The sequence below is a fragment of the Myotis daubentonii genome, chromosome 1 (assembly GCF_963259705.1).
Source record: "Myotis daubentonii chromosome 1, mMyoDau2.1, whole genome shotgun sequence".
Taxonomy (NCBI): Eukaryota; Metazoa; Chordata; class Mammalia; order Chiroptera; family Vespertilionidae; genus Myotis; species Myotis daubentonii.
Window position 1 is genome coordinate 108,547,758 of NC_081840.1, and position 23,458 is coordinate 108,571,215.

Here is a 23,458-nt window from a genome sequence, read left to right on the forward strand (position 1 = left end):
ACTAGGAGGGGAGTACTAACTAGTTTGGCCAGGCTGGGGAGCAACCCCAGGCCCTGAGGAATCCTGGACTGGAGGAGCTATGGAGCCTGGGCTTCCTGAGAGGGGTCTCTGCACCACCTGTGAGGGCTGTCCCTGAAGAGGCAGACTATCCTATGAGAGCCAGGACCTTGAGGACTGTGACGGAGCCCAGTTTGCCTTGCTGAGGAGTTGGCCTCTTATACTCGGGGCCAGGCAACAGGCCTAACTAACTTGGCCAGCCCAAGAAGTTTACCAATTTATATTTTTAAAAATACAGCATTTTTCACATGGGCTTAAAAAATGGGGATGGTGGACACAATTAAAAACATAGTTATGTGGGGAACAGCCACAAGGTCACAGGCATCTAGCCCCTTTAACCTGTTGCATGCTTCTAGAAAGCCACACAAGCCCCCAGATCCAAGGCAAGGCAGCAGGAAGGGATAGGTGCAAGCAAGGAGATCCTCCTGCTAAGAGGCTGAGGTCTCCTCAGGCTCCAAAGATGGGATGGCAGTCTATCTTTTAAGGTCTGCAGCAGCCTATGGGGAGGACAGGCAACTCAGACCCCAGGTTGAAGATTGCCCGGACAGCCTTCCTTTCCACAAGTAACCTCTGCCCGTGCTGCCATCCTTTCCTTCTGGAAAGCCCCGTTTGGTGGTGCCCCTTCCATCTCCAGAGGAAAATGCTCAGGAAGGCCCACCTGAGTTGGCCCTTCGCCCTCTCCTCTTCCCTTTCTCAGTGATTGGGGGGACTTTTGGGTCTTGGAGGCTGGTACCCTCAGGCTGCTGGGCTGTTGTTTGCTCAGGAAGGCCTCTCCATACCCTTCGTGTCCTGGAAGGGGCCTTGCTTGGGGGCGGATGATCCTGGATAGAGGAGAGACAGGCTCCTGAGATACTGAGCAGCTCAGAGGTTGGTTAGGACCCACCATCGCCCCCCATTGTTAACAGAAGACAGTTGTCCAAAAGTCTGGTTTGGGAGGTCTGGCCAGGGCAGGGGAGATTTCAGGGAAGAGTTAGGAGCAGGGAGCCATACCTCCACTCCATCCTCAGGACCCCGCTGTGCTCTGCTGGATTTCTTCTTATGGGACTTGCCCCCTGAAGGACACTGATGCTGGGGTTGCAAGGTCCTATGGCCTTGGGCCCTTTCTCCAGACTCCCACTTTGGGGTGACTCTTGGAGTGGGCACCAGAGACTGCTGAAACCCTTGCGGGCAACATATCCTTTCTGCTTTCTTAGCTTACTGCATTAGGAGTACCTTACCTTTGGGTGCCAGAGGTCCAGGATCCCCCTAAAATGGAACAGGGAATATTCAGGAATCAGCCCGGTTGGGACAGGGGTCGTTTTCCCTTGGAGAAGCAGGACTCACACCTATCTTTCCAGGTTACTGTAATCCTCCCCTAGGAAGCCTCTCACTGCCCACTCCCTGCCAGGTCAGAGCCAACATCAAGGCCACCCTGCCTTGTGCTGCTCTACTAGCTGGGACCCTGGGATTCAGAGGAGGGGAGAGGCATAACATAGGGAAGGCTTAGAGACCCTCAGGGACAGTGTGAACTTGGGGGTCTAGATAGAGATCCCATCGCCTGCCTGGCTGTGACCCCTCTTTGGGATTTCTGTTTGCCTGTGTGAGCATTAGGACCCAAACCTGGAACCAGATGGTACGGCCGTGCCGGTCCCGCAGGGAGCGCATGCCCACCGTGCCATAGCACCGCAGCCAGGCTCGAAAGGGTGCAAAATCCTCCTCCCCTCTCGCTTGCCCATAGCCCTTGCCGCCTGTGGACAGAGGAGCCAGACAGAGGTTAGAGGGCTAGAGGGCAGACTGAGGCTGGGAGGGGAGGGGGAGCCTGATGGACTAAGTCAGGGGCCAAGGCTCTCCCTTCTCCAGCTGTGTGACCTCTTCTCCACTCTGGGCCATGGCTTGCTCATCCTGGAGTGGGGTTAATAATCCTTGCCCTGCCTGCCTCATGGGTAGCTTGGAGGACAGACACCTGACAAGTGAGGAGGCCTAGTCCATTTAGCAACAACTAGGTCTACAAACTTCCATTCCCCAGGCAGGGAACCAGGCCCTGAGAAGGGCAGCAACTGTCCCAGGGTTATACAATATGCCAACACAGGTAGTTGGCCATTTTTGGCTCCCGGGCCTCACCCAGCTGGACCACTTCCTTGGGCACTGAGTGGCACAGCTCCAGCAGATCTGGGTTCTGCAGCTTGGCCTTGATCTTCTGGCTCAGGGTCAACTTGGGGCTCTGGAAAAGGGGCAGAAGCCACTCAGAAGGCAGCTGATCCGTCAGGAGCAGACCTCCTCTGAGCTTGGCAGGACTCAGAGACGGTTCATTCCCCTCCTCCCCAACACACACACACACACACACACACACACACACACATTATAGAGAAGGAAAAACTAACAGCTGCTTGGGTTACACGAGACACCAGACCCAGCCCATAATCCTATCAGGCCTCACTGGTAGGTGAGTGTGCCTTCCTCCCCTGCACCCTCACCAGCCTGTGCTGCTTCAGTGCCTCCAGAACAGTGCGGGCCTTCTCAAAGGGGGGTATCCTCAGCCTACAGTGGGGTAGAAAGAGAGAAACATATTAAGCAGTGGGAATGTGGGCACCCAGCTAACCCAGCCCTTGTGCCCATGGCCTGCATGCTAACCTGTATAGAATCTCTGCCCGCAGGTAGTTGCCAATGCCATTGAAGAACCTCTGGTCCAAGAGGGCCTCACAGATGGGCCGGTCAAAGACCTTGTCTGCCAGGTTTCGTAACACATTCTCCCTGGAGGGACACGGTCTGGGCACATGAGACCCATTCTCCCCTCCCATCCCCCCTCCTTGCCATGGATGAGGGATAGGAACTGGGAGAACCTGCTCCTCGGTATAAGGGGAAGGAAATTGGGAGTCTCAGTTTCCCTTTTCCAAGCCTCAGTGCTATTTTGGCAGGGATAACCTCAGTTTCCCTATCTGTTAAATGAGAATATGGAATTTTAATTCATTACAAAGGTGAAAAATTCCGATCAAAAGCAACGAGTTCAAGGGAATACACGAGTCTTATCTGTTGTGTGAATGCCACCAGAGGATACCAGACTCCAGGCATTTTTGAAAGCAAGGTGATCACAGGACTTCAGGTGTGCCTACAATCTACAGCTCCCTATCTAGGACTTCTGAATGTTTAGATACGAAGAGTTAACATTGAAGAGTCAATTCTTCTCCAGACCTAAAGATTTTATGAGGCTAGTACTAGTTCACCCAGCAAGTGCGTGGGAGTAAGGGCTCCAGCAATCCTTGCCCCACCTCTAAGGTCATGGGTCTCTCCTCAACATTGTGAAGAAGAAATGTATCTTGTTTCTTTGTGGAAAAGGGTCATGGCAAGACTGACTCAGTGATGGGCCTGAGAAGCATCTGAAACAGGGACCAGAAGACAGTTCTGGGGTAAAAGAAAGAGCAGAAGGTTAGCCTGGTGACTAGCTCTCTGAAGGCTCCCCAGCTTATAGGACCAAGAAAATAACTGAGATGCTCATTCTGTGAGAGAAACCTCAGAGCCAGCTGGCAAAGAGTTAACCTGAGAGCCAGCCATGCAGCTCTCTAGAGCAGTGGTTCCCAATGTGGGGCACACAACCCATAGGGGGGCAACTTGATTTTTAAGGGGAGCAACTTGAGAATGAATTAATAGTGAATCTTTGGTATTTCTTATGGTTCTAGGGGCCTCATATACTGTATATAAATATATATTGACATATTTGTGCATTTCAGTCCTCTATGTTTTGAAACTTTATTTGCAATTTTTTCCATATCACTTCATATTATTACTAGAGGCCTGGTGCACAAAAATTTGTGCACTCGGGTGGGGGGGGGGTCTGGGACCCCTCGGGAGATAACGACCTGCTGGCTTAGGCCTACTCCCGGGTGGCAGAGGGCAGGTCCAATCCCTAGGTGCAGCCCCTGGTCGGGCTCAGAGCAGGGCTGACTGGGGAGTTGGGGCGCCGCCCCCTGTCATGCACAGAGCAGGGCGGTTCCGGAGGTTGCGATGCCACCCTCAGTCACGCTCAGGGTAGGGCCAATTGGGGGGTTGGGGCACTGCCCCCTGTCACACTCAAGGCAGGGTCGATGGGGAGGTTGTGGCGCCACCCCCTGTCAGGCACAGAGCAGGGCCCATTAGGGGGGTTGGGGCTCCGTACCCTGTCACGCACAGAGCAGGGCCGATCAGGGGGTTGAGGAGCTCCCCCCTGTCACACTCAGGGCAGGGCCGATGGGGAGGTTATGGCTCTACCCCATCACACACAGAGCAGGGCCCGTAGGGGGGGAGGGGGTTGGGGCGCCGCACCCTGTCACACACAGAGTTGCAGGGTGATCAGGGGGTTGGGGAGCTCCCCCTATCAGGCACAGAGCAGGGTTGATCAGGGGGTTGGGGTGCCTTCCCCTGTCATGAACAGAGCAGGGCGGATAGGGAGGTTGTGGCCCCGCCCCCTGTCACACACAGAGCCGCAGGGTAATCAGGGGGTTTGGGCACTGCCCCCTGTCACAATGATCCCGGTGCCAGGAGGCCTCTCGGCTCTGCTAATCCTGGTGCCGAGAGACCTCGTGGCTCCGCTGATCCTGGTGCTGGGAGGCATATTACCCTTTTACTATATAGGATAGAGGCCTGGTGCATGGGTGGGGGGTGGCTGGTTTGCCCTGAAGGGTGTCCTGGATCAGGGTGGGGGGTCACCACTGGGGTGTCTGGCCAGCCTGGGTGAGGGGATGATGGCTGTTTGCAGCTGGTCACACCCCCTTCAGGGTGGGGGTCCCCACTGGGGTGCCTGGCCAGTCTGGGTGAGGGGCTGAGGGCTGTTTTCAGGCTGGTGGGTGACTGAAGCTCCCAACTGCTCCGTTTTTTCTTTTTTTCTTTTTTATTCTGGGCCAGCTTTAGCTCTGGCTCCAGCTCTGAGGCCTCTGCTGCTGAAAGCAGGTATCTGGTTTGTTTGGGTTCTATAATTGAAACACTATAACAACTCCAGCTCTGAGATCCCGGCTAGCTGAAAGCAGGTTTCTGGGGTTTTGTTTAGCTTCTATATTTGTAACAGTGTTTCAAACTGCAAGCTCAGAGGCCGGCAAGGCAGGCGGGGAACGTTGGTTTCCTCCGTCACTGAAGCAAGCAAGTCTCACGTTCGCTTCAAGCTGTCTGGCTGCCGGCTGCCATCTTGGCTGGCAGTTAATTTGCATATCACCCTGATTAGCCAATGGGAAGGGTAGCGGACGTATGGCTAATTACCATGTTTCTCTTTTATTAGATAGGATTTTTAAAACAATTTCTTAGTGATTTCTTCCCCAGGAGAGGTGAGTGGAGGAATCCAAGGCCACAGATGTTTCCCTGTGGGTGCACTTGGGGTCCTGTCTAGGAAGGCCAGGAGTCAACTGCCTCCTGTGGCACCAGACATGCCCTGACCCACAGTGGGCAGCTAAGTCTCCTAAGGGTCAAGTGAAGGTGGGCAGTCCCCAAGGAAGGGAGGATCTACCAAATGTGCTCCAGGCCTTTGCATCTGTGGTGCTGGTCAGTTTGAATGTTCTTCCTCTAGAGCAGTGGTTCCCAACCTTTTTTTAGCCATGCCCCACCTGAGCATCTCTAAAATCCTGGTGCCTCTCCCCCCTCCCCTGTGAAATAATTCTTATTATTGACGTGGAGGAAGCCTAAAAGGCCACTAACTTGGCCTAAACAAGCTTCCAAAGAACATGGCATCCATGAAAGAGAAAAATAAAAGAATGAAAGGACAGTTGAAGTACTGAGGATGAAATCACTAAGAAATTGTTTTAAAAATAATAATATGAAGTGATATGGAAAAAATTGCAAATAAAGTTTCAAAACATAACTGAAATGCACAAATATGTCAATATATATTTATATACTGTATATGAGCCCCTAGAACCATAAGAAATACCAGATTCACTGTTAATTCATTCTCAAGTTGCCCCCTTAAAAATCAAGTTGCCCCCTATGAGTTGTGTGCCCCACGTTGGGAACCACTGCTCTGGAGCTTTGCATGGGCTGGCTCTCAAGCAGGTCTCAGCTCAAATGTCACTTCCTAGAATGTGATCTTTCCTAATGTGCCTCCCCTTACCCCCTTCCTGGCCAAAAGTCATTCTCTCCCACTTGGATTTGGATTTTTTAGAAATGTGTCTATATGAATTAATTTAGTTTGTTTCCTTGTCTTCCCTGCCCTGCCTGAACTTCAGCCCTTGATCTCTGCTGTACCCCAACACCTATAGCGGGGCCTGGCACAAAACAGAGACTCATACACATTTCCTCTTTAGAGGAAGAAAAGTGGCTGACACTGCCATCGTAAGTGACCTGCATCACATCCCAGGTAGAAGACAGTCAGTGAGGAGATGATGAGACACAGACCAGTGGGCAGACAATGTGGGAGACCACAAAACCTGATTCAGAAACCATGTCATTAGGCAGTTCCCTCCCCACTACCTTGAAAACCTTCCTTCCGGCTCAGCCTCCCTTCTTTTATGTTGTTAAAACCCTCTACCTTTCTAAGGGCCTCCTGAGGGCACCAAGAAGCAGTGTGGGGCACTGATCCAGCCTCAGCTCTCACAGTAACTGTCTATGTCTTCAGGGCATGCCTACCTATTCACCTCACCCCTACCTCCTCCCATATCAGTTTTGGGTTTTCATATCCATTAGTTCAGGGAGCTGTCTCCAGGGAAATACACTGTCTTGGTCTACAGAGGAAGGAAGGGAGGCTCAGAAGGGTCTGGGACTTGCCCCTCACCTACCTGAACTGTTCATACTCCAGCAAGACACATGGCCCGCGGCCTGGTTGCCACTCGCCTGTGAGCTCCCAGTGGCCAAAGCGGCGGATGTCCACGAAGCAGAGGGTGAGTTGGGGACCAGGAGGAGCCGTGTAAAAGCGCAGATGGGCATGGGGTGGTAATGCATTGCTGGGTGCCAGCTGGAAGGATCCAGACATGCCAAAGTGGAAGATGAGGGCCAGTGGCTCCTGTGGGGGCTGGGCCCCAGGCAGGGGGCTCAGTGTCAATCGAAGCTCCTTGCCACGGGCTGAGGCTGAGATGTAGTAGGCACTGCTCTCAAAGGGCACCTCAGGGTTGCGGCTGATGGGTGACTTCTCCACACACCCGCCAAACACCAGCCCCCTGCATGCCTCGTTCACAAACTGGCTGGCCAGATGCAGCTCAGGGCCCTCAGGCATTTTGTGTGGGGAGGATGGCTGCAAGTTAGAACAGGTGTGCACCTTGTGAGAGAGGATTCATCACCCCCATTTCACAAAGGAGGGCCCTGCCAATCAGGGGATCATGGACAGCTGGGTTTGGCAGAAAATTCTGCTGGCCTGGCCACAGCCCTTGGCCCCCAACTGAAAATGCTGAGAAAGCCCATGGCACTGGTAAGTTCAGGCTGGGAGAGCGTGAGTGCCTTTATTAACCTCCCATGAACCCTCGCTGCTTTTAGAATAAAATCCAGATCCTTCCTGGGCCCATGTTGTCATCTCATTTCTTCCCAGGCTCCCCCTCACTCACTTGCTCCAAGCGCACTGCTCTCTCACCCCCACGCCTTTGCCCCTGCTGTCCCTTCAGTCTCGGAGCACTTGAGCCACCCTCCCTGGTCACCCTTCCGAAGTAGCCTCTCCACCCCAGCCGCCACCAGACACGTTTTCTTTTCTTCATGGCACTCCCAAATCTGAAATTGGCTGTTGTCTGCCTCTACCTCTCCAGTGAAAGCTCAGCTTGTTCACCGCACCGCTCAGAACCGACCTCATCTGTTGTCATAATCCCTGAGGGAATGAGCATGACCGCACCTGGGAGTTGGGAGCTGGGAAAACTAACGTTCAGAGAGGCTCAGCTGGCAGTGAGGACGAGTCAGGACAGGAGGAGGGGATGCAGATGTCTCTAGGTACGTCTGCGCCTGGAAGGTCTCGCAGAGCTCCAGGCTAAAGGTCCAGGATCGAACAGGACACGCCCTGCTCGGCGCTTAGGCCCAAGGGGAACCTGCTCCACCTCCTCTCCTTACCCCTGGCCACCTGGCTGAGGAGGGGAGCTTGCCGCTAACCCCCCCCCCCTCCCCTCCCTGCCCCCCACACACCCCCGAGACGCTGAGGGATCGAAGGCGCAGATGTGGTCGGGCAGAGGGGCCCTTTAGCCAGGGCAGACTCCTTTCCCCTCCCATACCTTCAAGCAGTCTGGGACCCGGCACTCGAGAGGGTTCGCGCTGCTGGAAAAGGTGAAGGCCCAGATTCCTAGTTCTGCTGAGGGCGGGCACTCTGGCTCGCTCCCCCAATCCTTGTCACTCACTCCCGCTGCCTGTCCTCGGTACACCCTGGCTCCCTTCCTCCCCAAAGCCGCCAAATCCCATCCTCTCTTCAGTCTGCGGTACGCACCCCGGAAGCCGTCTCCCGCCGGGTTACCTGCGCCCCACGTCCCTCTCCGCCAACCTGCGGCCACTAGGGGGTTGCAGTCGAGGGGCGGAGCCGTGCTGAAGAGCACATCCCAAACCGGTTGCTGCTCCAGCGCCCGCTGGGAAATGTAGTTCCTGGGGCAGGGGCCCAGGCCTTCGGGTTGGGGTCCCGGAGCTGAGAGTCCGGGGTGTAGGAAAGGCTTTGGGGCAGTCACCTGGCTGGGAAGATGGCGCCTGCGGGATCCGGGGTGAGGTCCGAGGTCCTGCGTCGCAGCTGTCCGTGGCTGGAGAAGTCACCAGGCTAGTGACAGGTCAGCACTCCCAGCCTGAAACAGCATCCCTGTCCCTAAGCAGAGGCTCCTGCCAGATGTGCGCAGGGAGCACGCAGGTGCGCGATAAACGCAGGCCCTGGGGACCCAGTGGTGGCACTAAGTATCAACGCACAGTCACACATAACTTATAAACAGAATTATTACCGCCTGTGGGTAAGAAATGCAGCCAAGCAACAAAAAACAGGCGAGAAAGCAGAACCCACGACAGGTGGTTCTGTGGGGGTAGGGTCTCTCTGCAGTGACAGGCTGAGACCTCAGAAGTAGCCAGCAAAGAGTGGGGCTGGCACATGCTAGGGGAATCGGAGCCCCCAACACGGCTGTGGGCAAGAGCAGCAAGATGCTGCATGCAGCACACTGACTACAGGATGAGGTGCACCCTGCAGAATGGTACTATACTGGCACCTTCACAAGGTTTTCGACAAGCATATGCATTTGATCCAACGTGATTGAGATGAGTTCAATAAGTCAAGCAGAAAGAGAAGTGAGTACTCAGTCTGGAGCGGCTTCAAAGGGAAAACTTGGTCTCAATGACAGTAGAGGGACCTCCTCCCAAAGATGCTGGCATTGCCCTAGTGCCACTTGCTGGAGCTATTGGGGGCCCGGGGATTGGTAAGGCTGCTGGCAAAGGCATCCTACCTGGTGTTCCCATGCCCCAGGTGTCTGCAGGACATGCCAGGCCAGTCCATGGGGCCATCCCAACTCTGCAAGAGGCACTGTTGCAGCTGCCGCCACTGCCAGTATTGCAGGGGCCCTAACCCAGTACAGACCTGGCCATGGGGGTCCTTCCCCACCTATGGGCTGAGGGACACCCCTCCAGGCATGATGGTCCCACCTCTTGGTATGAGGCTTCTCACTGGTCCCCCTAAGGGTATCCTCCTGGAGGAGGTACTTCAGTGGGCATGTCCCCTCCTGGAATGCAGCCCCCTCCCCTAGGAATGTGAGGACTTCTTTGACCCCTGGCCACAGAGTTATGGAAGTAGCTTCACAGAGGCATGGGCCCAGTTCCCCAGGGCCATGTTACCACAGACCTATTTGTTTCTTACGCTGTTGGAGTCTCAACAGATTGTTTGGTTTCCCTCACAGGGGCCCTCCTCAGGGAATGCGCCCATCTTGGCCTTCCTCAGCTGTTTCTCAAGGTACTGTTCATAGTCCTTTTATTTCCATGTGGCCTGTGAAATCAACACTAATAAAAGAGAAAAATGGTAATTGGCGTACGAGCCAATTTCATTGGCTAATCAGGGCTATATGCAAATTAACTGCCAACTAAGATTGACAGTTAACTGCCAACAAGATGCCGGTTAATTTGCATATGTAGGCACAATGCAGGGAGGCGAAAGGGAAAGCAGGAAGAAGCCCCCTGCCACTGACAGTGATCAGAAACCCAGGGGGGAGCTAAGAGCTGGGGGGCAGGGCAAAGGCGGCCCTGGGGCCGCCTTTGCCCTGCCCCCCAGCCATGATCAGAGAATCAGGTGCCTTTTCCGCCCTGGCCAGTGATAGCAGGAAGTAGGGTTGGAGCCGGCAATGGGAGCTGGGCACCGTCGAAGCTGGCAGTCCCGGGAGCTAGGGGTCCCTTGCCTGGGCCTAAAGTGGAGCCCACGATCTCGGGGCCGCTGCAGCTGCTGGTCCCCGCTGCCCAGGCCGGATGCCTAGGCCAGAGGCGTCAGGCCTGGGCAAGGGGCCAATCCTGCGATTGGAGAGTGATGGGGGTCAACGCCTGAGGGCTCCCAGTATGTGAGAGGGGGAAGGCTGGGCTGAGGGACACTCCCCCCCCCCCCACACCCAGTGCACGAATTTCGTGCACTGGGCCCCTAGTAAATTTATAATAAAATCTTAAGATATATATATATATATATATATATATATATATATATATATATATATATATATACAATATGCCAGATGAAAGGAATGGCCAGTGCAAAGGCCTGGAGGAAGGAAAGCAATGGGCTCATTGAAAGAAGGCCTGTGTGGCTGAAGTGTAACTGGGAGAGTGCTGGGAGGTGAGGACAGACCAAGCAAGGTCAGGTCAGGCCTCAGGAGGCCTCTGTAAGTTTCTTCCTAAGTGTGCCTGACCAATAGTCATGATCTGCGCCCTTCATACTAGGACTTCTGCCTCTTCCTTCCTTCATCTATTAATTCATTTATTTTGGGAGAAGTATTTTAAAGTAAATTAGACAAATTATGACATTTCATCCCTAATATTTCAACATGCATCTCTAAAAAGCAATTTCCTACAAAGCCACAATACATTTATCCAGTGATTTTCAACTTTTTTCATCTCATGGCACACATTAATTACGAAAATTCTGTCACACCAAAAAGTGTATTTTTTCCAATCTGACAAAAAATAGGTTTAACATTGATTCATTCACACTGGATGGCTATTGTTGTATTGGCTGTTGTCATGTTTTAATTTGACAATCTAAAGGAAAAGAGGTCAGTGCCCTGACTAAATAGCAGGAATTGCATGGCTTTGTTTTGAAATATACTTTTATTGAATTCAGAGAGGAAGGAAGAGGGAAAGAAACATCAGTGATGAGAGAGAATTGTTGATCGGCTGCCTAATGCATGCCCCCTACTGGGGAGCAAGCCCAAAACCCAGGCATGTGTCCTTGAAGGGAATCGAACCTGGGACCCTTGAGTCTGCAGGCTGATGCTCTATCCACTGAGCCAAACTGGCTAGGGCTGGAATTGCATGTTTTAAAAATTATTGCAGCACACCAGCATGCCTCGGCACACTGAAAATCTCTGCCTTTATCATACCTAATAAAATTAACAATAACTTCTTTTTTTTAAAAATATATTTTATTGATTTTTTACAGAGAGGAAGGGAGAGAGATAGAGAGTTAGAAACATCGATGAGAGAGAAACATCGATCAGCTGCCTCCTGCACATCTCCCACTGGGGATGTGCCCGCAACCCAGGTACATGCCCTTGACCGCAATCGAACCTGGGACCCCTCAGTCCGAAGGCCGACGCTCTATCCACTGAGCCAAACCGGTTTCGGCAACAATAACTTCTTAACATCATCTAACACCTAATTCACATTCAAATTTCTCTACTTGTTCCCAAAATGTCTTTTATAGCTATTTGTTCAAGGCAGAGTCCAACCAAGGATTATGTATTTTCTTAAAAAGTTATTCTTAGTATCCGAAATATCCAGTTTCATATCACCTTTTACCATATGACTTTAGCATCCTTGATAATCCTGCCTCAATCAAGTACTTAATTAGGAGTCACAGAATGGTTATTTTCTAATTCTGTTATTCCGTCAACATTAGTTGGAATTTTTTTGTAAAGAAGAACTTTACCTCATTGACTAGGGCTATATGGTTATGCTGAAATGCAAAAAAAGGATAAATTTTAAATTCCTTTCATTTAATGATCAATTTTCAGACTAAGAATTTGGTGCAAGAACAACATCCAATGATGACAAATTAGGATTGATTTGTGGGTGTGATTTTTCTTCCTTTGGAGGGTGCAGGGACTTTTTATGGACTCAGATTTTATTTTTATTTATTTATTTTTTTGGACTCAGATTTTAATTTTTTACACTCAACATCTTTAAATCCATTGCAGTCCATATCCCTCCCTACCCCAACCCACCCCCATTACTGAAAGAGTATTTTATTAGGCATTGGGGCTATTCAACTATGGAACACAATTCTCATCCTTAAGAAACTCAGGCTGGGAAAAGAGGCAAATGAGTCAATAAAAAGTTACAATGCATTGTTACTCATTTTTACTAATGCAATGAGAGAAGTGTCTGCGGGATTCTGTGATAACATAGAAGTCTACTGTATATTTTTACTCTTTTCAAGATTCCTTCTTTAACGGAACCGGTTTGGCTCAGTGGATAGAGCGTCGGCCTGCGGACTGAAGGGTCCCAGGTTCGATTCCGGTCAAGGGCATGTACCTGGGTTGCGGGCACATCCCCAGTGGGAGATGTGCAGGAGGCAGCTGATCGATGTTTCTCTCTCATCGATGTTTCTGACTCTCTATCTCTCTCCCTTCCTCTCTGTAAAAAAAAATCAATAAAATATATTTAAAAAAAAAAAAAAAGATTCCTTCTTTCATCATTTCCCTTCTATTTAGAGATGCTCCTATACCCTTTTTATTTTTAGGTTAGGTCTGCTGGTAACACATTATATTAATTATACCTTTCATCTGAGAATGTCTTGATTTCCCTTTTTATTCTTGAGGTAATTTTCACTGAATACAGGATTCTGGGTTGACACTTTTCTTTCAGGGCCTGAAAAATGCTGTGCTTCCTCCTTCTGGCCTGATTTCTGATGAGAAATCCAATTCTAATTGTTTCCCCCTTATAGGTGAGGTGTCACTTCTCTCTTGCTGCTTTCAAGCTTTCTTTCCTTTAGTTTTCCGAAGTTTGGTTATGATATATCTTGGCATGGGTTCCTCTGGGTTTGATCTATGTGGGGTCCGTTCTGCTTAACTCTGTAGGTTTGTCTTGTGCCATATTGGGGAGTTTTTCAGCCATTATTTCAATACTTTTATGTCCCACCCTCTTTCTCTTCACTTTCTGGAACACTGTGATGACATGAGTATGAGATCTTTTGTTATAGTCCTACAGGTCCCCGAGGTGTTGTGGGTGTATTCCCATGCTATTTTCTCTCTGCTGTCCACATTGGGTAATTTCTATTGATCTTTCTTCTGCTGTTAAGTCCATCCACTGAGATTTTACTTTGGTTATTTAGCTCTCAGTTCTAAAAATTCTCTGGTTCTTTTTATCTTCTATTTCTTTGCTGAGGCTTGAAGCATTTTTATGATGGCTGCTTAGAAATATTTGACATAGAATTCTAACATCTGAGTCATCTTAATGTTGGTATTGGTTGTCTTCTCATGCAAGTTGAGATTTTCTAGGTTCTTGGTATGAATGATTTTATAATTGAATCCTGGATGTTTATATTATGACTCTGGATCTTAACTGTCTCATGTAAAGTAGGTCTCTTCTGACACAGTGCCAGTGGGGAAAGGGGGAAATGCCTCCTTCCTGCCTTGGGAATCTAGGCCCCTACTCAGCCTCTGCTGGTAGGTGGAAGAGCAGCTGTGCTTGTGTGTGTGGCTGGAAGCTGCTTCTGTAAGATTTCTGTCTTGCTGAACTTGGTCCTTTGGCTAGAGAGAGCAGGCTTTTTTAAAAAGTCCTCATCTGAGATATTTTTTCCATTGCTTTTCAGAGAGTGGAAGGAAAGGAGTAAGAAAGGTAAGGAGATAGACAGAGACATCAATGTGAGCAAGACACATCAACTGGGTACCCACTGCATGCACCCTGACCAGGGTGGGAAGCGAACAACCCAGGTATGTGCCCTCAATTGGGAATCGAACCCACGACCTTTTAGTGACAGGGCAGATGCTCTAACCATTGAGCACATCAGCCAGGGAGAGAGAGCAGGCTTTTGTTGGGGATTTTTTTTTTTTTTTTTGTCTCTGTGCTAGCTTCTCTAGCACCCAGCTCAAGATACATGAAGCAAAAAGAAAATCCACGTTTCTGAAAGTAGAGAGAAGGGAGACTGGCTATGATCCTCAGGAACTGAAAAACATGACAAAGTATGTTGTGTCTCTCTCACATCAATGTCTGTCTAGCTCTCTCTCTCCTTCCCCTCCTCCCTTCCTCTCTCTCTGAAAGCAATGGAAAAAATATCCTCAGGTGAGGATAAAAAACAAAAAAAAAACGCCTGCTCTCTCTAGCCAAAGAACCAGGTTCAGCAAGACAGAGATCTTATGGATTGTTTTATACGTAATGTCTAAGGATTTTAGCTGAACTTAGTGGAGGAATCAGGAAAAGTTTATTTGCTCCATTATTCCAGAAGCATAAGTCAGGAACAGAGTCAGTCCTTATCCTTTGGATGCTTCAACTATGCAGTCTTTGACCAGCTGGCTCTTTGACATGACTCATTATTCTTTGCTTCCCAAGATGTTACAGGCTCACCTTGTACTCTCCCTCCCCCAGCCTTGGAATCAGTCTTTCCTACCAGGAGCCCTGGTTGGTTTAAGCCAGTCCTGGGAGGCCATTTGTTTTACTCTGCTCAGGCTGCTATAACAACAGACATCTATCTCTAGTTCCATAATTTTTGGAAGTCCAAGATCAAGGACATAGCAGATTCAGATCCTGGTAAGACAGCTGTCTTCTTGCTGTGTGAGAATGAGGCCTTTCCTTGGCACATGGGTGTGGAGAGTGTCTGTCTTTCTCTTCTTATAAGGGAACTGAAAAGGGCACAGCATAAGGGTCCCACTCTCTTGACCTCATCGAAACATAATTACCTCCCAAACACCCCACTGCCTGAAACCATCTCACTGGGAGTTAGGGGTTCAACAAATGAATTGAGGGAGGGGGCACATTCAGTCCATAACCACTCTTGCCAGTGAGTGGTTTGGGCACGGGCCCTTCTCTCTTTCTAACGAAGATGGCAGGTAGATAAGAGCTCTTTCTCTATTTGGGCATCTGGCACTGGGGCCACCACTTGCTGCCAGCCTAAGGACCAGACCACACAGGGAGGGCAGAGCCAAGAGCATCACAGGACTAGGGGCTAGAACCCTGATTTCTCCCATCTACAGATTTGGGTTCCGTTTTGGTCCTCCATCTACCGCGCCCCTGACCTGCCTCAATCAGCAGTTGAAAAGAGAAAATGGGGGATTCGCCAGTCACTTGGCTCACAAAAACCTTTGATCTGAATCTAAAAAAAACATATGCACACATTCCTTTACACTTCTGTTTATTTTTCCTGCTTGGGAAAACCATCAACAAGTATCTTTTATGGGGGAGGGAAGACAATTCTGGAAAAGTTCTCAGGATCGCTATGCTGAATTTTCAAGTAGGAACCTAGAAAGCCAGAGATCCAGGAGGTCAGGCCTCCAGGGTCCTGAAGAGAAGTTCGAGGGCAACAACTTCACTCGGGTAGGGCAGCTCCATGTGGGCCACCAACACTCTTCTCCTCAGCCCAGGGAGCTCATCAGGGTCTGGGCCTGCTTCAGTTCTGCCAGCGAAGAGGTAAGCAGTGGACAGCTGTCAGGTGGGATCTGAGAGGGCCCTAACCTCTCCAGGTATAGCTGAGCCTTACCTGCCAGGAGGACCTGGAACTTGTCTGCTGAGAGGGATAGGGCAACAAGTTGGGCTGGGGCCTCTGGGGCAGCTGCCACCTCCAGCCGCAGGTGTACCATCGGCTCTTCCACGGACTGTAGCAGGCTGGAGCTCATGATGTAGTCTACCCGCCAGCCCGTGCCTGCCAGCCTATTTACTGAGAGACAGCGTAAGGCTCTCAGGCTCATGCAGGTGAGCCACACAGTCCTCAGCCCTTCAGGTTGTATGGCTTTGGGGAAGCTCTTCTTCCTTTGACCTCTGACCCACAGCATGTGCTCAATAACTGGGAGCTCAGGTCACAGTGGCTTCTCAGATCCACAGATCTCAGAAGAAAGAAATCTGGCTGGAGTCAGAAGCCCTGGCTCTGTGATTGTGACATGTGACCACGAGTAAACCTTCTGAGAACAAGCACATCCCATGCTACATGTACCTTCTAGAATAGACCCCAAACCGCACCTTGACTGACTTCACACTCACCACGCAAACTGCAGGCCCTCAAGTACTCCTGCAGGGGGCTTTGCTTCTCCTCATAACAGCGACACAGGCTGGCTGCGTGCTCTGGAGGCAGAATGGAGGTCCCCTGAGGTAAGCAAGTGGCTGCTAGGGCTGCTCAGAGGGCAGGTATCAGGCTCCTGGCCCAGAAAGGGCAGGGTGCATCTCATGGTCACATGGTCTGGCCAGGGTGCATCTCATGGCAGCCCTTGGCCTGCCCAGTTCCCCATACCTTTAGGCAACCCCAGCTGCTGCAATTCACTGGACAAGGACTCGCCATCGACGCTATGCTTGGCCGCACTGGAGAGGATGAAACTCAGTACTGCCACAGTGGCTTTCACATCGCCCAACTCTGGGGAGACCCATGGGGGGTAGGAGGAGTCACTATAGCCCCAGCTACCTCCTTGTTGCCCTAGTATCTTCAGCTCAGAGCCCCAGGCCTTCTGGAGCCATGAGCATTGCTACTGCTGGCAGAGGACACTGGGGGTAGATTGTCAATGTCTTCTCCTCAGGTTCCTCTGCTGAGGCAGGTGGGTCAAGGTGAGCTGCTGGATAAAGGGGTCTCTGTACCAAGTCCCAGGCCGAGTAGCCAGAGTTGCCCAAAGTCCGAGGACTCAGTGGGGTACTCACCAAACCTGGCATCAGCAGTGAGCTTCTGGACCTTCTCGTACTGTGGGGAAAGGAGGCCTGTAAGGGTGCCAGACCCCTGCTTGCCACCCCTTTACCCCCAATCGCCTGGATCCTGTGGTAACGATGGGCAGGAGGCTGATCACCCACTTCCCTGGGTTTGGTGCACTCTTAGGGTTGTGGGACAAGGGGTGCTGGACCAGGCACTCACATCCATCCCCTGCCCCAGAAGCTCCTGCAGCACCTGACCGCACAGCAGCCTCAGCTTCACGGAGGACTGGAGGGAAGGCCCAACATCAGCCCGATGGCCCTCATCCCTCCATGCTGGGGGCTGCTCACAAGGTTATCCATGTGAGCAGTCACACGGCATGCTAGGATGGGCTGAGAGCACTGAGGCCCAGACCCTCGACTCCCAGGGTCCCCATCCCCAATCCCTCTGTCCCCCAGACCCCCAAGATGACCCTGTGCACTCAACAATCTTGGCAAGTGTGCTGATCTCCGCCAGGACCCAGTCAGGACAGTCCAGATCACCACAGAACCGGAACCTCTGCAAGGGAGTGAGACAAGTGGTCAGGCTTGAAGGAGGGGTGAGGTGTGGCCAGGTGTCTCCCACACTACTGTTTCTCAGGGAGCCACTTGATCTCCCTGATTATCAGGCTGTTGAGAGAAGCCCCTCCCTGACCCACCCTGCCACCAAACTTTGTTCTGATGCCTGTCCCAGGCATTCATCTGTTCAGCAAACATTGACTGGGTGCCTCCTCTGTGGTAGATCCCACAGAACAAAATAAAGTCCCTGGCCTCACAGCCAGTGACCTCTCTCATTTCTTTTTCCTCCCTGGCTCCAGCCACACTGGCCTCCCTACTGTTCCTGTTACACCAGGCACTCTCCCACCTTTGTCCTTATGGTTTGCTTGCTCTCTTACTTCATTCAGATCTCTGCTCAAATGACACCTCTTCTGATGGCCCTTTTCTGATCATACTTTCTAAAATAGCCCCTTACAGAGGAGAACCAAGATGGCGGCATAAGGTATAAACCTGTGTGTGCTGCCCCCCACAACAACATCGAAACTACAACTATAAAACAAAACAGCTATCATCCAGAACCACGGGAAAGCTGGCCGAGTGGAAGTTCTACAACCAGAAGGAAAGAAAGAAGCGCACTGAGACCGGGTAGGAGGTGCAGAGGCGCCAAGAACAGAGGTACAGAAGCGCGCGCTAGGCGGCTGCACCTGGGTGCGCGGTTTTTTTCAATTGGAAGGGGATACAAGCTCTCGAACGCACTGAGCTCCTTTAAGGCGAAGAGTCTGGGGTCCCAGACTCCTACGGGGAGAAACTGGACTGTCTTGCAGCGGTTTGGAAAGTGAGGGGGGTTTTTCTCGCAGAGCTGCTTGCAGGAATCACTGTTGCTGTGGGGGTGCTGGACTGCAGAGACGCGGAGTCACGAGGAGTCGCGGAGACGACAGCCATTGCTGTTTGCCCACAATGGCGATTCTCTGAGACCCCGTCCCACTCAAATTACATCCCCTCCCAAGCTGTGCTCAGCGGCACAAAGGAATCACCTCGGCTTTTGCAGCCTAATCTAACTGCAGTTGGGTCAGAAAGCTCCAAAACTTCCAAATTCCAAACAAAGAGGAGAAATCTGCTGATATCACTGTAGCTCCTGCTGGGTGGACTCACACAGTGGTTGACTTGGAGATCCAGGAGCCAGGGTACCCCTGGTCAGATACCAGATTTCAACTCCTCACATCCATAAGGGACACACACAAGAGGCAGACTCAGTGAGCACCAAAGCCCCACTGAAGCAAGTCCTACCCCATAAGGGTGCCTCCAGCACAGCAGTTCTTCCACTGTAGACACAGCGGGTCCTCACAGTCAGCCAAAAATGCGAAGACAAAGAAACATATCACAAATGAAAGAAAGGGAGGAAAGCAAACTAATGGAGGACATAGAGTTCAGAACCACAGTTATAAGGCTACTCAAGAACCTCCTACGAACCTCCGAGGAACTTAGTGAGACCTTCGAGGATCTTAAGGAGAATGCCAAAAAAATGGAAAAGGACCAGTCAGAAATTAAACATACACTGCCTGAAATAAAGAATAATATACAGAGATCCAACAGCAGACGAGAGGATCCCAAGAATCAAGTCAAAGATTTGAAGTATGAAGAAGCAAAAAACACCCAACCGGAAAAGCAAAACGAAAAAAGAATCCAAAAATATGAAGATAGTGTAAGGAGCCTGTGGGACAACTTCAAACATACCAACATCCGAATTATCGGGGTGCCAGAAGAAGAGAGAGAGAGAGCAAGATACTGAAAGCCTATTAGAAGAAATCATGACAGAAAACTTTCCCTACCTGATGAAAGGAATAGACTTACAAGTCCAGGAAGTGAAGAGAACCCCAAACAAAAGGAATCCAAAGAGGACCACACCAAGACACATCAGAATTAAAATGCCAAGAGCAAAAGACAAAGAGAGAATCTTAAAAGCAGCAAGAGAAAGAAAGTCAGTTACCTACAAGGGAATACCCATACGACTGTCAACCGATTTCTCAACAGAAACCATGCAGGCCAGAAGGGAGTGGCAAGAAATATTCAAAGTGATGAATAGCAAGAACCTACAACCAAGATTACTCTACCCAGCAAAGCTATCATTTAGAATTAAAAGTCAGATAAAGAACTTCACAGACAAGAAAAAGCTAAAGGAGTTCATCACCACCAAAGCAGTATTATATGAAATGCTGGAGGATATTCTTTAAGAAGAGGAAGAAGAAGAAAAAGGTAAAGATAAAATCTATGAACAATACAGTGACAACAAATAAATACCTATCAACAAATGAACCTAAAAATTAAGTCAGAATAAACTGGTGAATATAATAGAAGCAGGGGCATAGAAAGGGAGTGAACTGACAATTCTTGGGGGGAAGGGGGTGTGGCGGGTGCGGGAAGAGATTGGACAAAAATCTTACACCTATGGATGAGGACAGTGTTGGGGGGTAAGGGCATGGGGTGGGGTGGGAACCAGGTGGAGGGGAGCTATGGGGGGAAAAAAGAGGAACATCTGTAATAATCTGAACAATAAAGATTTATTAATTAAAAAAATAAAATAGCCCCTTACACAAGGAAATTTCAGGGGCCAGTGGGTGTGTTCATTAGCTTGATCCTGATAACATTTTCATGAGCCATACATGTCAAAATATATTGAACTGTATATTTACACATGTGTGGTTCTCAATAAAGCTGTTAAAAAATAAAAATCACTCTACTATACTGCTTATGTTTCCTGCTTAATCTCCACAGCACATATCATGTTTTGTTATTTATCCGTTCCTCTGTTAGAATGCAAATCCACTCTGTCAATCATGTCTTGCCAGTATCCTCCATTCCCCTGATCAGTTGTCCTTATTGCCTGGCAAAGTTCTAACCCACAGCAATATACATGTCCATCTTTCCACATCTCTACTGGGCTGGGAACAAACTCCATACTGTAATGCTCTTCCCACTGAAACCTGCTTCCCCTACTGAGTTTCCAACTCCACTGAGCACAACCACCTGGGAACCAAACCCAAACACCTCCCTCTCCTTTTTCTTCATGCACTTAATCCCTGAGCCCTGCTAACTCCCCGCCACTTCTATCTCCACTCTTTCCACCCTAATTCAGGTCACCACCATCTCCTGGGGGTCTTGCTGCCCCAGCCTGCGCTCTCTGCTCCCTTCCTGCTCCCTCCACAAACTGACCAAAAGGATCTTCCTAACTTGCCAGTGCCCTCTTCTTAAAGTCCAAATGTGGCTCTTAAGACCCAGCAAGCTCTGGTCTTTGCTTACCGGTCCAGCCTCATCTTTCACTAACCTCCGGTTTATACCCTTCCAGTTGGGGTCATGCATTCATTCCTAGGGAGCCCCGCTCTCTAACCCCTGAGGTCTGTGAGTGTGCCCGTCCCTGTCTGAAGAACAGCCCCCACCCCCCTGCCCCCTAAGCCCTAGTACACAAACTGCACTGCAAGGAGCCAGCTTTCTTCCTGGCCCAGGCCTCAGATTGCTTTCCTATCACTCTGCTCAGGGTGCAGTTGGGTATCTTCCCCTCGGTCCCAACCCAAACTCCTTGCTGGCTCTGGAAAGAGAGATCGAGCTTCACAGCGAAGAATCAGACTGAGCCTAATTTCTTTTGTTGTTGTTATTCCTCACCTAAGATATTTTCCATTCATTTTTAGAGAGAATGGAGGGGAGGGAGGGAGAGAGAAACATCCATGTGAGAGGGACACATCCCTGGTCGCCTGCCCAGACCAGGCCGGTGGAGCCTGCAGCTCAGGTCCATTCCCTTGGCCAGAACGGAACCTGGGATCCAGGCCCACACGCTCTGTCCACTGAGCCAAACCGGTCAGGGCGAGGCTGAGCGTGATTCTCGGCCAGTTCTTGCTCAAGCCCTGGGACGGGAGGGCTGCAGCGAGCAACTGTGGCACTACCACTCCGAACCGGCCACAGCCCCGCCGGCCCTCAGGCCTGCCTCTTTCTCGCCGAAGAAGCGCCCGGGACTCCCACCGGGCTGCGGAGTCGGCGGCCCGCACGACTGCACCCAAGGGTTTGCCGAGGTGCCAGCGCGGCTTTCCCATCTCCTCGCACCCGCGCCTCACCCTTCCGAAGGGGCAGCCACGAGATCTGGGGGACCCTGCCCTGCCCGCCCAGCATCCGCGGCCTCGTACCCCCTTTCCCTCACCATAGCGCCAGGAAGCCCGGCCGGACCTTCTCCCTGTAGCTCCGGGTCGGAGAACGTGGAGATCACGTGGCGCGGGCGGGGCGGGGCGGGGCGGGGCCTCCTCGGACCGGGCGGGGCGGGGCCTCCTCGGACCGGGCGGGGCGGGGCGGGGCGGGGCCTCCTCGGACCGGGCGGGGCGGGGCCTCCTCGGACCGGGTGGGGCGGGGAGGGGCGGGGCCTCCTCGGACCGGGCGGGGCGGGGCGGGGCGGGGCCTCCTCGGACCGGGCGGGCGGGCGGGCGGGGAGGGGCGGGGCCTCCTCGGACCGGACGGGGCAGGTCGCCCCACCGGGAGCTGCCGCCGGGCTGAAGGCCAGGGTCTTTCCAGAAACCCTCCCGGCAAATGGCCGGCACCTTCTCCGGTTAACCGAGGCACTCAAAACAGCAGAAAATAGGGAGCGGAAGCCATTTAATTTGTTCGAGTTAAGGGGTCAGGCGCCCGGGAGCCGGGTCTGGAACTTAATGTCATTCCCTTGGGAGGGGCCTCAGGTCATTTCCACCATCTCCACGGCAAGCACAGCCCTAGGTGTGGGCTGTGGCGAAAGCCATATTTTAAAAACGTGATTACAATATGATACACATTCAGAAAATTGTACGTAAGTACAAAGCTTAATGAATTTTCATGAACTGTGCACCCCATGTCACTGGCACCCATATAAGAAAACATTATCAGTACCCTGGGCATCTCCTTAAATGCCTGCGTAATTTCTTTCATTTTGATGAACCCCCTAGTTGCCTAGGAAAGAGGGCGGTAACAAATAACAAGTTTAGTGTTAGGGTCACCGAAAGAGGAATGCTCGAGGCCAAAAGGGGTAAAGAATTATGAATGTATTAGGTCATCTGGAAACCCAGATGGGCTGAGCCTCCAAATGGCACCAGCCCCAGAAGACAGAGAGTCAGAGGTTTTTAAAGGACTCTAGGTGGGCTTTCTCTGGGCAGAGAATTCTCTGTGCAGGTCCAGATTCTGGGAAACGCTGGAGGGGAGAGATAATGATCTTAGGAAGTGGAATGTGGTCTAAGCAAGTGGACTGTCCATTGTGAAGTGGCCTAAAGGTCAGTTCCCAGGGGAGGGGGCATTGATTCAATTCTTTGATCAGACCTAACATTCAGGAGCGCTCTTTCCCTAGGGCTTCACTAATGTTAGATATTTTATCTTAAATTTTCCCGATAAATGGGAGAAAAAATGTTTGTTTTAAATTGCATTAGTTAGATGGTCTAGGAAAACTTAAGTTTCCAATATTCACTTGAAGAGTTAAAACAACACTGCCTCCCCTCCCCCCAAAACAACAACAACAAAAAATCCAGCAGCAACAACAAAAATACATAAGAGAATAGACCAAAGACTAGTCCTGAGAATAAGCCCAGGTGTGATATCTTCCCCCACCTCTTTTCCAGACATTTTAAGTGTTAACAAGGATAGGAAATAGTGTCCTTATATAAACTACAATAGCTATAGGGAGGGTTGGGGACTTCTCCCCTTGTAAAAGAAAAAAGAAAAAGGAAGATACTTTTAAACTAAAGCCTCTAAAATGCCCAAGTCAAGTATTTTATTTTATATAAAAATTCTTTTTTTAAAATATATACTTTTAGCCCTAGCAGGTTTCGCTCAGTGGATGTAGTATCAGCCTGTGGACTGAAGGGTCCTGGGTTCAATTCCTGACAAGGGCACATGCCCAGGTTGCGGGCTTGATCCCCAGTTGGGGGCATGCAGGAAGCAGCTGATCAATGATTCTCTCTCTCTCTCTCTCTCTCTCTCTCTTTTT

General features: G+C 50.9%; 2 protein-coding genes and 1 pseudogene across 13 annotated transcripts; 1 reads left to right on the top strand and 2 right to left on the bottom strand.

Moving 5' to 3' along the window:
• Window positions 1-262: 262 nt before the first annotated feature.
• On the bottom strand, window positions 263-8,878 carry NEIL1 (nei like DNA glycosylase 1). 9 transcript variants are annotated; one of them, XM_059656478.1, is made up of 10 exons: window positions 8,384-8,863; window positions 6,768-7,219; window positions 2,668-2,802; window positions 2,511-2,574; window positions 2,158-2,257; window positions 1,657-1,784; window positions 1,275-1,302; window positions 1,048-1,109; window positions 716-878; window positions 263-554 (listed from the first exon to the last, which is right to left on the bottom strand). In XM_059656478.1, exons 2-10 carry the CDS (start codon window positions 7,199-7,201, stop codon window positions 538-540), a joined length of 1,131 nt encoding a protein of 376 aa, XP_059512461.1. In that variant the 5' UTR covers window positions 7,202-7,219; window positions 8,384-8,863; the 3' UTR covers window positions 263-537. The 9 variants fall into 9 exon arrangements, 8 of the variants coding, with proteins under 8 accessions (XP_059512461.1, XP_059512468.1, XP_059512484.1 ...); XM_059656485.1 differs by having other exon boundaries at window positions 2,668-2,787; window positions 8,384-8,854; XR_009447582.1 differs by lacking the exon at window positions 1,048-1,109 and having other exon boundaries at window positions 8,384-8,869.
• Window positions 7,385-9,673, top strand: LOC132231462 (small nuclear ribonucleoprotein-associated protein B-like; annotated as a pseudogene).
• A 5,773-nt stretch (window positions 9,674-15,446) lies between these two features.
• COMMD4 (COMM domain containing 4) lies at window positions 15,447-21,792 on the bottom strand. Of its 4 annotated transcripts, none has more exons than XM_059656622.1 (8): window positions 21,659-21,792; window positions 17,423-17,494; window positions 17,159-17,224; window positions 16,951-16,990; window positions 16,553-16,672; window positions 16,306-16,386; window positions 15,809-15,985; window positions 15,447-15,724 (listed from the first exon to the last, which is right to left on the bottom strand). In XM_059656622.1, exons 1-8 carry the CDS (start codon window positions 21,659-21,661, stop codon window positions 15,684-15,686), a joined length of 600 nt encoding a protein of 199 aa, XP_059512605.1. In that variant the 5' UTR covers window positions 21,662-21,792; the 3' UTR covers window positions 15,447-15,683. The 4 variants fall into 4 exon arrangements, with proteins under 4 accessions (XP_059512605.1, XP_059512624.1, XP_059512634.1 ...); XM_059656641.1 differs by having other exon boundaries at window positions 17,409-17,494; window positions 21,659-21,684; XM_059656651.1 differs by lacking the exon at window positions 21,659-21,792 and adding an exon at window positions 20,683-20,895.
• Window positions 21,793-23,458: the final 1,666 nt, after the last annotated feature.